The sequence below is a fragment of the Scylla paramamosain genome, chromosome 10 (assembly GCF_035594125.1).
Source record: "Scylla paramamosain isolate STU-SP2022 chromosome 10, ASM3559412v1, whole genome shotgun sequence".
Lineage (NCBI taxonomy): Eukaryota > Metazoa > Arthropoda > Malacostraca > Decapoda > Portunidae > Scylla > Scylla paramamosain.
The window spans coordinates 2,555,001-2,568,507 of NC_087160.1; the positions used below are offsets into that span (position 1 = coordinate 2,555,001).

At 38.8% G+C, this 13,507-nt stretch overlaps 2 protein-coding genes across 7 annotated transcripts in view; one reads left to right on the plus strand and one right to left on the minus strand.

Moving 5' to 3' along the window:
* The window catches only part of LOC135104077 (protein DGCR6-like), a 7,425-nt gene extending 6,241 nt beyond the window's left edge, over positions 1 to 1,184 (minus strand). For both annotated transcript variants that reach the window (XM_064010996.1, XM_064010995.1), the window contains exon 1: positions 882 to 1,184. The gene's annotated coding sequence lies outside the window, so the exon portion shown is untranslated. The remainder of the gene's footprint in view (positions 1 to 881) is intronic.
* Positions 1 to 13,507, plus strand: part of LOC135104073 (dynamin-1-like protein) — a 53,751-nt gene that overhangs the window by 26,984 nt on the left and 13,260 nt on the right. For all 5 annotated transcript variants that reach the window (XM_064010980.1, XM_064010982.1, XM_064010983.1 and 2 more), the window contains exons 3-8: positions 1,805 to 2,066; positions 3,727 to 3,871; positions 9,698 to 9,906; positions 11,001 to 11,211; positions 12,753 to 12,853; positions 13,213 to 13,359. In XM_064010980.1, the coding sequence (XP_063867050.1) occupies positions 1,965 to 2,066; positions 3,727 to 3,871; positions 9,698 to 9,906; positions 11,001 to 11,211; positions 12,753 to 12,853; positions 13,213 to 13,359 (915 nt within the window). In that variant the 5' untranslated portion in view covers positions 1,805 to 1,964. The remainder of the gene's footprint in view (positions 1 to 1,804; positions 2,067 to 3,726; positions 3,872 to 9,697; positions 9,907 to 11,000; positions 11,212 to 12,752; positions 12,854 to 13,212; positions 13,360 to 13,507) is intronic.

Below are 13,507 nucleotides of genomic sequence, written 5' to 3' on the forward strand. Positions count from 1 at the left end.
TCGTTCAAATGTCCACCCATTCTGGCTTAAACATAACGGAAAACACTTTAAAAAATCTGAACTATTTTCTAAAACCATTTAAAGTGAGCTACAAGCACAAATAAAAAATCTACCGAAAAAAAAATCAATATTATTGGAAGTTGAACACGAATAAAAACAAGTGTACGGTGCACGCATTTCACTGAGCGGGATGGCAACACACTTAAAAAAACACCAACTATTTTTTAAAACTAATAAGAACCTAGTACAGGCTGAAATAAAAAATTTAGTTTTGGGACCGTAAAAAATACGCCGAAAACGGCCCTCTTATTTACATAAAAAACAACGCCAAAATCACCACTTGTCACGCAACACACGCGCTCAAATAACTTAAAAAACAACGAAATATTTTTACAAACCATAAAATCTTAGCTACAAGCCGAAATAAAATACTTACGAAATAAAAAAAAATAATAATATTGGAACCGGAGGGGGCTGGGGAGCCTTAGCCAAGATGGCGGTTGGGGGGCCAGTGGAGGGGACGACCAACCCTTCTCACTCATTTAAACGCTTGCCAAACTTAAACTAAGTAATGGCAGGTATATCTAACGAGCGGATATTAAAGCTTGGTCATGTGGCTCCGCTTTGCGACAGTATTGGTTTAAAACACTCACAGATAAGATAGATAATGGTTGGTAAATAGAGACGACCCAGATTGTTTACATTTTCATTAAGTTAAATTTTACGGTTTTTTAGCAACGAGACGAGGCTGACACAGGGATATATTGTGCTGGAGGTTAGGTGAGATGCGTTAAAATGAGTTAAAACCGTGGATTGTTCAGTTATTCTTTAAAAAATTACGTTAAGTTACCTAAATTTATTCTAACACTTCCTGACCTTACCTTCCCTTTGGTGGTGATGGTGGTTATCTACCTTCCTGCCTCCTCGTCACTATGGCTGGCTGTCGAGCACCTTCTCACAGCCAAACTTTTCTTTATTTTGCTTGTTTTCACCCACTGATGCCTTTGGGTGTCCACTGCTAGAGCCCACGCCTTCCTCATTACCAACTAAAGAAGGTTTAACTCATGGGTAAGCCTTGGCAGCTACTGTGTAGGCGTGGTTACACAAAAAAAAAAAAAAAATCTGTCAGGCTGGGAGTTGAAACAGACGTGTACTAACACCACCCAGAGACGCAACACACTGGTTAACTAGTCAGGCAGCAGCAGTTGGGCGTACTGAGAGAGAGAGAGAGAGAGAGAGAGAGAGAGAGAGAGAGAGAGATGTAATGGTTTGTTATTATAAAGCTTTTGTTGATAGAGCACAAAATCTATGCCGACACTAACTTTACTCCGGAACAATTTGAATAGGCAAAACTCAAGATATGGCTAGACGCCTTTTTTTTTTTTTTTTTTTTTTTGCAGACCACTAGAGCATAAAATTTATGGAAGGACAATAAGAATGATTAATAGTATTTATCATGGTTACTGTGCAATATAGTATATTTTATATTACGGTATTCCCGAAGATAAATAAATGACAGCTAGGAGTGGATGACGCAAGCTAGACAAACCTTCTTAGTACATGTTTGTTCCTTTATGTTATTTACAAAGTGACTCAGTTTTATATATATGAATACTATTTTTACTATTTTGCCTATTACATACAGTAGATAAAATTGCAGAATATTACATGTAGCACTTGCTGACAAGATGTAGCAAGATGTCTGTTCCTTTCTATTGTCTTCAAATTGATGGAGCTATATGTACGAATATTTAAGTACTATTCTTACTTTTCCTATTAAATTAGACGGATATTTGTTGGACAGGACATAGTACAGACAGACTAGAGATAGAGCAGCAGCAGCAGCAGAAGCAGACGCCCGAGTGAGTCCCGGCGAACAGCTGATCAGCGCGCAGGTCAGCAGCGCCCCGACCCGCCTCCGTCAGGCTACCAGTGTTCCTACCACCACCAGTAGGAGCTGAAGGATGGAGGCGCTAATCCCCATTATAAATAAACTTCAGGATGTGTTCAATACCGTGGGGGCGGACTCCCTGCAGCTGCCGCAGATTGTGGTGGTTGGTTCTCAGGTATGTGGTGGCTGTGTGTGATGGGTGAGATGGCTTTTCAAATGTGTGGCTGCTTGCTTCCAAGGAGAGGCCGTGGCTACGAGTTACTAGGGTGGGGGTAGCCAGACTCTTACCTCTTTTCCAGCACTATGATGTATAATAAAATCGTGTAACGTTTCCCTGGCATATTATCTCGCCGGTATTTTGGTCTCTCGGTTGCATCATGCCAGCCTCTAAATGTCACAACCAGCAGCACGCAATTAGGTAGTTTTGATTGTAAGGTAAATTTGCAGAACCACATCTGTCTCGCTCCAGCACATGAAAATATGATTTTTTTTTTTTACTTCACAATGCATATCTTTTTAAGTAATAGTTACCCATTAGCACAGACGTGTTTCCAGTGAGTTTGATGGCCATTATTGTTAAAATCCATGTGTAATAGAATATCCCCCAACTCGTTCCAACAAGCTTATGGACTCTGTGAGTATGCAGAATTGTTGGGTAGGGAGGAGAGATAAAATACAACCTCTTCATAATATCATGAAATAATTTTGTAATTGACATGTAACATTCACTTATCTGCCTCATAATAATCTCCTAACTGCCACATTACAATGTGAGTAACAGTGAGAGGATGGCGCAAGTTACACATTTATTACTCAGAAAGAATATTTGATTAAACTTGCAGTGGACACTTGTACAAAGCGAGTGGTCATAGCTTGAATAGCCACAGAAAAATAAGATCGGCCAAACTACACTTAGACCATAGTGACGATTGTGGTATGATTGTTGTGTACATTTTTTGGTTTTATTATAGTTTAAGCCATTACACACTACGTGGTAATAACCTACCTCATTTTGTTCTTCTCACTATTCACATCATTTCTAATGATTACACTACTTGTCGGAAATTAATAATAACGCCACAATAGGCCTGGGAATGCACAGCGCTCTCAACTTTTTCTAAGTCCACAGGTAAACATAAATGGTGTATTGTTGCCTGAACTTCAGTTGTTTAATGGGATCACCTGAAGATCCGCCACCCCAGCCGCACTCGGGGTGGCAGATCTTCAGGTGAGACAATCTGGGGTGGCGGATCTTCAGGTGATCCCATACTTTTAATGAAGTAAACTTTTTTCTGCATTTTTTATATCCACTCAGTTTTTTAATGCGTTCATGTTGTTAGGTTAGGTTAGGCTAACCTAACCTAACCTAACCAAGTGAGAGAGTCTGGGGTGGCGGATCTTCAGGTGAGACAATCTGGGGTGGCGGATCTTCAGGTGATCCCTGCGGGGTGGCGGATCTTCAGGTGATCCGTTTAATGCTTTGAATTGTGGGTAGCTGCTGGTACCTACCACCACTTAACACCACGAGTTGCACCAATAGGAAGTCTCTATAAGTACCCATAAGCTGCGCGGGCAGGTTAGGTTAGGTTAGGATAGGTTCCCCACAGGCCCCCAAGCTTGCATGAGAGATTGGGGGGCCGTGGGTAGAGATTGGGGACATTGGCTTAAACTATAAATTTACCCATTTTGATGAACTAAAACATGGAAAATTATCCATAATCATCATAGGTATCATGACATTTTTTTATTCTTCCCATTATCTAAAAGGTGAAGGTCCTATGTGAAGATGCTTAATGTTTATAGTATATATTTACTGAAAGGCTGATGCTTTTCAGAGTGCAGGGAAGAGCAGTGTGCTTGAGAGCCTGGTGGGACGATCCTTCCTGCCCCGAGGCACTGGCATTGTGACGCGACGGCCCCTTGTGCTGCAGCTGGTCTACACCACATCAGAGGACAATCAACACCGCTCGGCTGAGACAGGTATGTTGTTAGTTTTCCTCTGGACAGACTTTTTGAAAGTGTTGTCACCGGCATAACAATATCCTTGATACTTGCTATAATTATTGTAGCTTGCTGTCAGTGCACTGTTGAAATTTTTTTATTTCTTTAGTCTTTATTTTTTAGTTTGGGTTACATTCTACAAAGTATATGAGAGTAAGACGATGCAGAGCTAGCCATAAGGACATACAGTTACTGAGTTAGTTTCTACTTTTGTTAATTTGGCTTTACATTCTACATGGTATATGAGACTAAGATGACCCTAGAGATATACAGTTAATGATACCTTTGAAGAACCTCACATCAGTAGGAGAGTGTTACCATAGTAACAAATGCACAGCACTGTTACCATCTGACATTACACTCTTCTTTAACCTTGTGCTACAGTTTTCAGTGTGTGCTTGTAATAATATTGCCAGATGTGCTTCTTTTGTCTGACTGTGTTCACTTTGACAAGATCCCAGGAAGTAGTAGAAAACAGTAAAGGCTGCTTGGGTGTTAGCAAGGAATGGGTGTGAGGTGCAAGCTGGAGAGTTGTGACCTTGCTGCTTGGTAGGAGTTGGAGGCTAACAATTATATCCTTTTGTGTGTATGTGTGTGTGTGTGTGTGTGTGTGTGTGTGTGTGTGTGTGATTACCTAGTTGTGTCATGCGGGAAAGGAACTATGCTTATATTGTCCCACCTCTGTATCTATTACTATCTAACTTGGCCTTGAAATTATGAATGGTTTTTGCTTGCACCACATCCTTATTTAGACAGTTCCATGTATCAGCTACTCTTTTGGAGAATCTCTCTCTCTCTCTCTCTCTCTCTCTCTCTCTCTCTCTCTCTCTCTCTCTCTCTCTCTCTCTCTCTCTCTCTCTCTCTCTCTCTCTCTCTCTCTCTCTCTCTCTCTCTCTCTCTCTCTCTCTCTCTCTCTCTTTACAAATTTCTTTTTTTCAGCTTCTTTCCATCTCCTCTCGTGTCTCTTGTATCCCATGTCACAGTGTTGTTGCGGTCTAGCTTTTCCAGTCCTTCCATTAGTCTATATATCATAATTAAGCCTCCTCTCTCTCTTCTTTGTTTCAAAGTTGGATGGTTTAGTTTTTCTAGTCTCATTTTGTATGTCTCTCCACTTAAGTTTGGGATCATCTTTGTTGCTGTTCTTTGTATCCTCTATAGTTTCCTGATGTGTTTCTTGAGACTTGGTGACCATACTACAGCTGCATATTCCAATTTCAGACGAATCATTGTTACAGTTATTTTCCTCATCATTTCCTCATCCAAGTATGCAAATGCATTTTTTGTATTCCTCAGCAAATTCATTGTTTCCCCAACAGTCTTGTTTATATGGTAATCAGGTGTTGTGTGTGTGTGTGTGTGTGTGTGTGTGTGTGTAGAGGGAGACCAGAATTGGACTGCACCAAACTCTGATGGGTGAAAGGTTGAAGTGTACCAAACAATTTGAAACATTCTGTATTTTCCCTGTCTTTTCTTTGTACATCTATTTGTTTTATTTACTTTGTACTAAGGGTTTGAGGTTGAATATTTAATAAGATTTTTTGTAATTTGGGTATTGAACTTTTTGCAGTGGCACCTTTACGAGCTTCTTACCGTGGTGACTTGCCTGTCTTACTCAAATTTCTGCTGGCTTTTAGATTTTACTTATTCTCAGCTACTGAGAAAGGATGTAGGGATGAGTATTGATATAGAGTAACTCAAGAATCAATAATGATCGTACTACATGTACAATGACTGAGCTGTAGGTCAGCAGATCATGCAGTGGGGCTTGATTGCCCTGATGCATTGTCTCCCCCTCGTCCTCCCCCACGCAAGAAAAAGCAACCCAGCATCTCCTCTGAGTACTGCCACAAGTCAGGTAATGCGAACTTATCAAAGGAATGGACAGTGAGTTTCTCTCTTTGACCAATTTTTGTTTCATACTGATGCAGACTGATATGATTGCCTTTACTGAAAATGCTTCTGACCATGTTGAAATTTATTTTTTGGCAAGCTATTTTAAAGCGAGGTGCTGTCGTGCTGAAAAGTTCACTTCTTAGGTTGTGCTTGCACTGCCTCTCTGAGAACTTGTATTTATATGAAAAGTGTAGAAGAAATAAATCTCATCTTCAAATTTAAATGGCTTGGTGGTTTAGTAGTGCACTCGCTCACAATTGAGAGGTGCCAAGTTTAGATCCAAAGTCAAGTATATTTTGTCTTCTTTCATACTGTAGTCTCTGATCACTTAATAATGAAAAGGCACAAGATGGGCCAATGAGTTGTGACCTTACTTTTTGACCAGGATTGGAAGGCTAGCAGTTCTACCCTCTTGTGTATGTATGTTTTGAGTTTCAAAATGTATGCTTCCTTCAAAGAGTTCATAAATGTTTTATGCCACACCATGAGGAATAAACAAAGCCAGGTATGAGAAAAAAGAAAATGAGATGTTGAGTTACTGATTGACTTATCTTATGATGTCTCACTGTGTATCTTTGCATCTTTGCCAGCAGTTTTTACAGTGACACTTCAGTAGTTCCATCTATCTATACAAATGTGTCATTATACCATGGTGGCATCACTGCAAAGGGAGATTTCCAAGACATGGATTTTAAGTCTAGTTCTCAGTCAGTTTAAAGTTTAATATATTTAATGAACAATGGTGCTTACACAGTGATTTGCAGCTTGTGTATTATAATACATTATTATTAAAAAGAGAAATTGGAAAACATTTATAAAGTGCACCCTTCTGCATGAGGGATGCTTTTTTTGTATGTGAATGATTAGAGAGTAGTTATACAGTGTGTGTGTAGGGGGAGCAAGCCAGCCCATCCCCCAAGAGAGAGTGGTGATGATGGTAATGGTGACTGGAGGAGAGGAGTCTGTGTGAAGATGAATTCCCTCTAACATAACTCATGTCTCAGAATTTTGTTTTCTGTCTTTCTTTAACAATATCTCACTTTTTCTTAAGTTTGCAGTCATGTCCTCATATCCAGACAGTTATGTACTATTGCACAATTGTATTTGCAGCATACAAGATTTAAGCTAACCTCATATTACTCTGTTCCCATGTCTGCTTTTGTCCATCTTTATATCACTTTTACTTCTTATGCTTTCCAAATGTCATTGTGTGTATGTGTGTGCGAATTTGCCCTTCATCATACCTCATCTCGTATAGGTCATACAGTACTGTACTGGCATGACAACATCAGCAGACACCATATAAATCTTACCTATTAAGGCAACTGGCTATGTAAGACAACCACAAATGTTGAAGAAAAAAGAATTAAAACTATCTATGCATTATAGACCACCCAGAATAGTGATCCATTTGTATAATAGAAATAAGAACTCAGCAATCTTGTGTGATTGTGCAGGCAAAGCTGGCCTTATATTAGCATTAACCAAACTCAGCACAGGTGTTCAAAGATGGCTCCCCAGGCTGTTTAGTACTCTAATGATGCATCAACTAATGTTCCTCTTAATTATCTTTCATAACTGTCTACCAGGACATCTGTATGCCATGACTTTTCTCAGCATAAAAAAAAATATGCTGCTCTACTCACACATTACTAAATGCACACTCCTGCCTCCGGTGGTGTGCTGGTGGCATAAGCTGATGCTAAAAATGATGGTAATCTTGAATTTTTGTTGGATATTCTTTGAAGTATATGCTCCGGAATTAGTGAATACAAAAGTGACAACACAGACATTTGCAAGTGAAACATAAAAGGACAAAAATGTAGAATCTGAAATGGTTGTTTGGGGAATGCTTGTGGTATGAGTAGGATAGGTGTTGAATGCAATAAAAGTGTGTATAGAGGATTTGTTATGGCTAATACAGTTTCTTCAGATTATTGGGTTACATAGAACATATAGAAAGAAATTTAAATGATAGGAAAGATACATGAGGACTAAATTATACTGTTGCGAAAGGAAGGCTTTCTGCAGAATGATAATACAATACTGGGATGATAAAGAGAAAGGTGAAGAACATCAGAGTAAAATGTTTGTGTAGGAATAAATAGAGATTAGTGTCATGACTATCATGTGAGGGAGTTCCAAGAAGCTGCTGTCAGATTCGATAGTGCTGTCGTGTCTTGTGTGATGCAACACCCAAACTAGTGGAATGATGGAGACCAATTTGATTCCTTCTTGTTCAGCAGTAATTGGGTGTTCATTATTTGAATAAGTTTTGATTTAAATTTTCAGCATGAATGTTAATATTGTAAGCCAATCTCCTCTTACCTGGTGTATCAAACAAAGTTTATGGTATTACATGTAAACTTTTCATCACAATAGCACATGCAGCTTTATTTTTGTTTGGTGTTTTATTAACCGTACACCAGGAAGGTGTGTAGGTATTAAAAAGACCAGGAACTGTCAAGTTTGTCTGGGTCTTCTGCAAGTCAGACTTCACTGTGTTACACAAGCTATTGTTTTGCTAAACTACTTTTCCTGAGTGAATATGCTCAATGCTGTAACCCCATATGGTCATACCTAATAACATTGTTGCTTCAAACCATTCTACCTAACAATGTGTGTACCCTTTTATGATCTTTTTAACAAATCTTGTATTTGTAGTTGTCAAGCATTATGAGAAAACTAAGATGTGACACTTAACAAGTTTGGGACATCTCATGGCAGGCAACTGTGTTTGGTGACCACTAATGAGTGATAGTTTTGGCAGAATATGCCTAGAGAATATGAAATTCTTTTATCTGAATGAGTGGTTGTGAATTTTGTAAGGTAAAACACTTTTGAGACCTGTTTACAGTTAAAGCTTGAACAGTTAAACTGTGTCCATCTGTGTATTGCATTTTATTCAGTAAACATCACATAGGTGCAGAAATGGAATAGAGATTCAATTGTAACCATGTACATCAGCCATAAGCTAGATCTATACATCATTAAGTTCATCTTGTGTATCCACGGCTTGGTTGGCAAGAGAGTCATGGATAGTAAAGCACTGAGGTCTTTTGTGCTTACAAAAGCTGGTATGCTATGCATCTACTGCAGACAAGTTGTTTCTGACAATTAAGGCATCAAGAGATCCACAACTTTATCTCAGGCCATCACTGGGATGTCAGAACTCTACAAATAAAGTAGTTCTTGCTTGAGCTTGACTGGAATGATCCTGTGATGTCTCTCATGTAGGGTAGCTTATGACCTCAAATGCTGCAGCCTGGTTCCTTTCTGGTATCATTCTGGGATAACAAATTAGGGGCAGTATCTTTTACATCTTATAAAGACACAAACATATGAACACAGCTCATAAACTATTTTAATCCAACAGATGATGAATTAAACACATTATCTTGAAAGTGTAAGGAATGGGTGTAGATGAGGTAGTGTTGTCTTATTTTTATAGTTGTGACTTACATCCATGGAAATTAGTTGTCTGAGAGGGGCAAGCAGAGTGACAAGATGGGAGGATGAGAGCAATGAAAGTATAGAGAAAATGCAATATGCCACAGTGGAGTGACTGAATTGGTGAAAATCACACTGAGATGATGTGGCTACATCAAGAGGATGAAGAATGAAGTGTTTGTAAAAACAAGTGGATGCAAGTGAAATTATAAGAGAGGAAGTCCACTTGGAAGGTGGAAGGATAAGGTAAATGACTACATGTGTGAAAAGTTGTTAGTGGAGGCAGAATGCTTGAATGAACAGGAAGGGGGTGCTTTGGTAGGGAGAGGTAGAGTTGCTTCTGCCATGGCCTTCCTTTTGGGATGCACCCTATGAGGGAACAAGGCATCAGAGAGGTAAATAGAGGGAATTGAGACCACTTGCAGAGAATTTCTTCATACAGCTATTTAATGTTTATTTCAGGCACCTTGGATTTGGAAGAATGGGCTCAGTTCCTTCACATTAAAGACAAAGTCTTTACCGACTTCACTGAAGTTCGGAAAGAAATTGAGCGGGAAACAAGCCGAGTGGCTGGAGACAACAAGGGAATATGCAGCGAGCCAATACGTCTCAAGATCTACTCTGATAAAGTTGTCAATTTAACTGTAGTGGATCTGCCAGGATTAACAAAGGCAAGTAGTTTACAACGTGCATGTGTTATCTAAGTTAACTTAGCTGGACATACTACTACAGCTAAGTGTCTTTATAGATCCTGTTGTGGCCAGTAGAACTATGAAAAATGCATTGCCAACTCCACGAGTGAAGAAATCGGTATTGATTTTGTGTTATTCCAAGCTGTCACTGTTAAGCAAATCTACAAGCATTTTGTTAAAAAATAGAAAGATTCATCTTATTGAAAATCTCATGCTTCTTTGATTGGATGAATGAATAAGTAATTTTCGTTTCCTGGTTAACCCTTTGCATTACTTTTGGTGTTTTATTCATTGCTTCATAACATAAATCAATAGTCTAGCTTTCTTGCCTTGTTTAGAGTTCCTTCAACACAAGGAGGCTAGGAAGACTGGTACAGTACTTTTCATGTTGCAGGGTTTGATTTCATTATCTTTTTACTTATTCATGGTTTTCGACAGGAGAATAATTTCTATTTTCATTGTAATCTTTTTCCTTTCCTTATTTGTATTCTGGACACTCTGTTCATATGTATATATTAATTTATTTATTTCTGTCTGTCCATATACCAGGCTAGCAAATCTTTATAGTGTCTCAGACAAAGCACCACACACTCATATATGCGTCATTCATACTCTTTGTCCCATCGGCTCCTGGTGGAAAGGGATAATCTCATGGTCAACCTTGCTGCACCCCAGGAGCTTAGGCATAACATAGCTGGCCTTATAATTTCACAGCAAGGCTTATTTATTTATTTATTTATTTATTTATTTATTTATTTGTTTGTTTATTTATTTATCTATCTATCTATCTATCTATTTATTTATTTATTATTTTATTTATTTATTTCATTTTTTTTTTTTATATATATATGCATATTTATTATTTTTTTTCTTTTTTTTATTTATTTATTTTTATTTTATTTTTTTCTTTTTATCCTATTTGTGTGTGAATGTTCACATGCTGTGTATGAAGAGGATTTGAATTCAGTCATACAATGCCATGCTATTGTATTGCTCATGCTTTTTATTTGCTATTATTAGTTTGTGTTCCTTTCAGTTAGTGAGTGGAAATAATGTCATTCTCTATTATGCAGGTGCCAGTTGGGGACCAGCCTGAAGACATAGAATTGCAGATCCGTGACCTCCTCCTCTATTACATCAGCAACCCAAACTCCATCATTCTGGCTGTGTCCTCTGCTAACATGGACATGGCAACTTCAGAGAGCCTTAAGATGGCCAAGGAGGTGGATCCCGACGGCCGACGAACACTGGCAGTCATCACCAAGCTGGATCTGATGGATGCTGGTGAGTCAGAAAACTATCTGTAAGTGCTGAGCTTTGGCTGACCTGTACTCATGCCTGGCTGGGATCTAGGTTTCAAGATATTTATCCTCCAATTTTTTATGACACTTTTTGACCTTTCTTTTGGGACCAGCCCTTTTTTTTATCCCTTGGGCAGTACCCCTCTTACATAAAAAAAAATTGTAAAAAAAAAAGTGTCTATTCTTCCTTTACTTCTTAGTAGCAACATAAAACTTCCTACATGGTTATTGAAGCATCCCTAAACCTTCAGTAAATCAACTTGAAATGTACATGTTGGGTCAGACTGATCATTTTTGGTATTGCGATACATGTTCTTGTTGTGGTAGCCAGGTACTGTGAAGGTAGCCTCAGCAGTCCACAATACCTGTCACCTGCTGGTCACATCTCCCTGCACATATTTCACAGCAGAAGTGACAATGCTCCTGGCAGTGAGGGGTTCCCTTTGGGCTCAGCTCCTGTGGGACGGAAGACAGTATTCTGAAGCACTTCTGTGCCATATGTTCAGTACTTTCAAAAGGCTTTACTTGAAATTATGCAGATTTTTCAGGGTGTTTTTATGGTTTTAGCGACAGATCAACAAGATTTCTACATTATTGAGAACCCGGCTAATCATCTTTGTGGCCTTTGAGAATAGTCATGATGAGAGAGCAAAGCACTTCAGAATATGGGCCTGAAGGTCATCATGAAGACATAGTCACCACACTCCTTACAGATACATTTTCCAATGAATAGGGATTGTTTCCTGGATTATTGTGCTAATATCGGAACACCATCTATGTGACATTTGACGATAGGCACATTGCAAACTGAAGTCTTACAGCTTTATCCAAGTTTCTTTTGTTCTTTCCCTTCATGGCAAAATTGATGCATTCACTTTCACAGATCTCTAACTGGTGGCCCCTGTGGCTTAAGTAGACTTGATGGCAGCTGTAGTATGTTCCCTCCCTAAGTCTGTGCTTCCCATAATGAAGATCAGTAAAAATTAAATGATCCTTATGAATCAAACTTAGTGGTGGGAAGTGATGCAAAGCTTCAAAATATATTACTTATATCTGACAACTGTCAAATGCCTTCATAATCTACCTGAAGCTGCAGCTGACCAGCCAGGCATGTATGAAATGCAACAAATGCACTTGCATCACTGCCAAGAGAAATGAAGTTTCACATCAGATGAACATTTCAGGATGCTGCAGTGTTTTGATTTAGTGGGTAGTGTGTAAATACTGAGTAGAGGATGTGGGATTGCATAATATTTGTGGTTATTAGCCAGTGACTGAAATGTGATACAAATCACCTTTACTTAGAGAAATTATCTGTTTCTATTATATTATTCATTTATTTATTTATTTTATTCATTTATTTATTTTTCTCTCTCTCTCTCTCTCTCTCTCTCTCTCTCTCTCTCTCTCTCTCTCTCTCTCTCTCTCTCTCTCTCTCTCTCTCTCTCTCTCTCTCTCTCTCTCTCTCTCTCTCTCTCTCTCTCTCTCTCTCTCTCTCTCTCTCTCTCTCTCTCTCTTTAATAGGGACTGATGCAATTGACATCCTGTGTGGTCGAGTCATTCCTGTGAAATTGGGAATCATTGGAGTGGTGAACAGGTCTCAACAAGACATCATTGACAGCAAGGTAAGGTAACTGTGTAAGCTCACCATCTGATTGATAAGATATATGACAGCTTGAGAAAATTGAACTGATTTTTCACTTTGATTTCTGTATATCCAGTCAGATTTTGTTAAATGTACCTATTAGTCTTCATGTTCAGTCTGTTTTCTCTCTCTCTCTCTCTCTCTCTCTCTCTCTCTCTCTCTCTCTCTCTCTCTCTCTCTCTCTCTCTCTCTCTCTCTCTCTCTCTCTCTCTCTCTCTCTCTCTCTCTCTCTCTCTCTCTCTCTCTCTCATAGATTAACTTTTCTTCCCTTCATTGTCCACAGACCTGTTAACAAATTATTTTAAATATAAGAATCTGTTGATGTATTTTCTTTCTCAGTCCATAAAGGAGGCGCTGGCAGATGAGGCAGCATTCCTACAACGAAGATACCCAACCCTGGCTAACCGTAATGGCACGCCCTATCTTGCCAAGACTCTCAACAGACTCCTCATGCACCACATTCGAGACTGCCTCCCAGAACTTAAGGTCTGCATTTGTTATTCATTTGCTGTTTTGAAAATGTTGGTCAAGATTTATGCACTGAATAGTTTCCTAAAAAAAAAATAATAATAAGTTATCATTGTTGATAACATCTTTAACTTTGAATAAGTTTGAGCTGAGAGTTCTATTTATT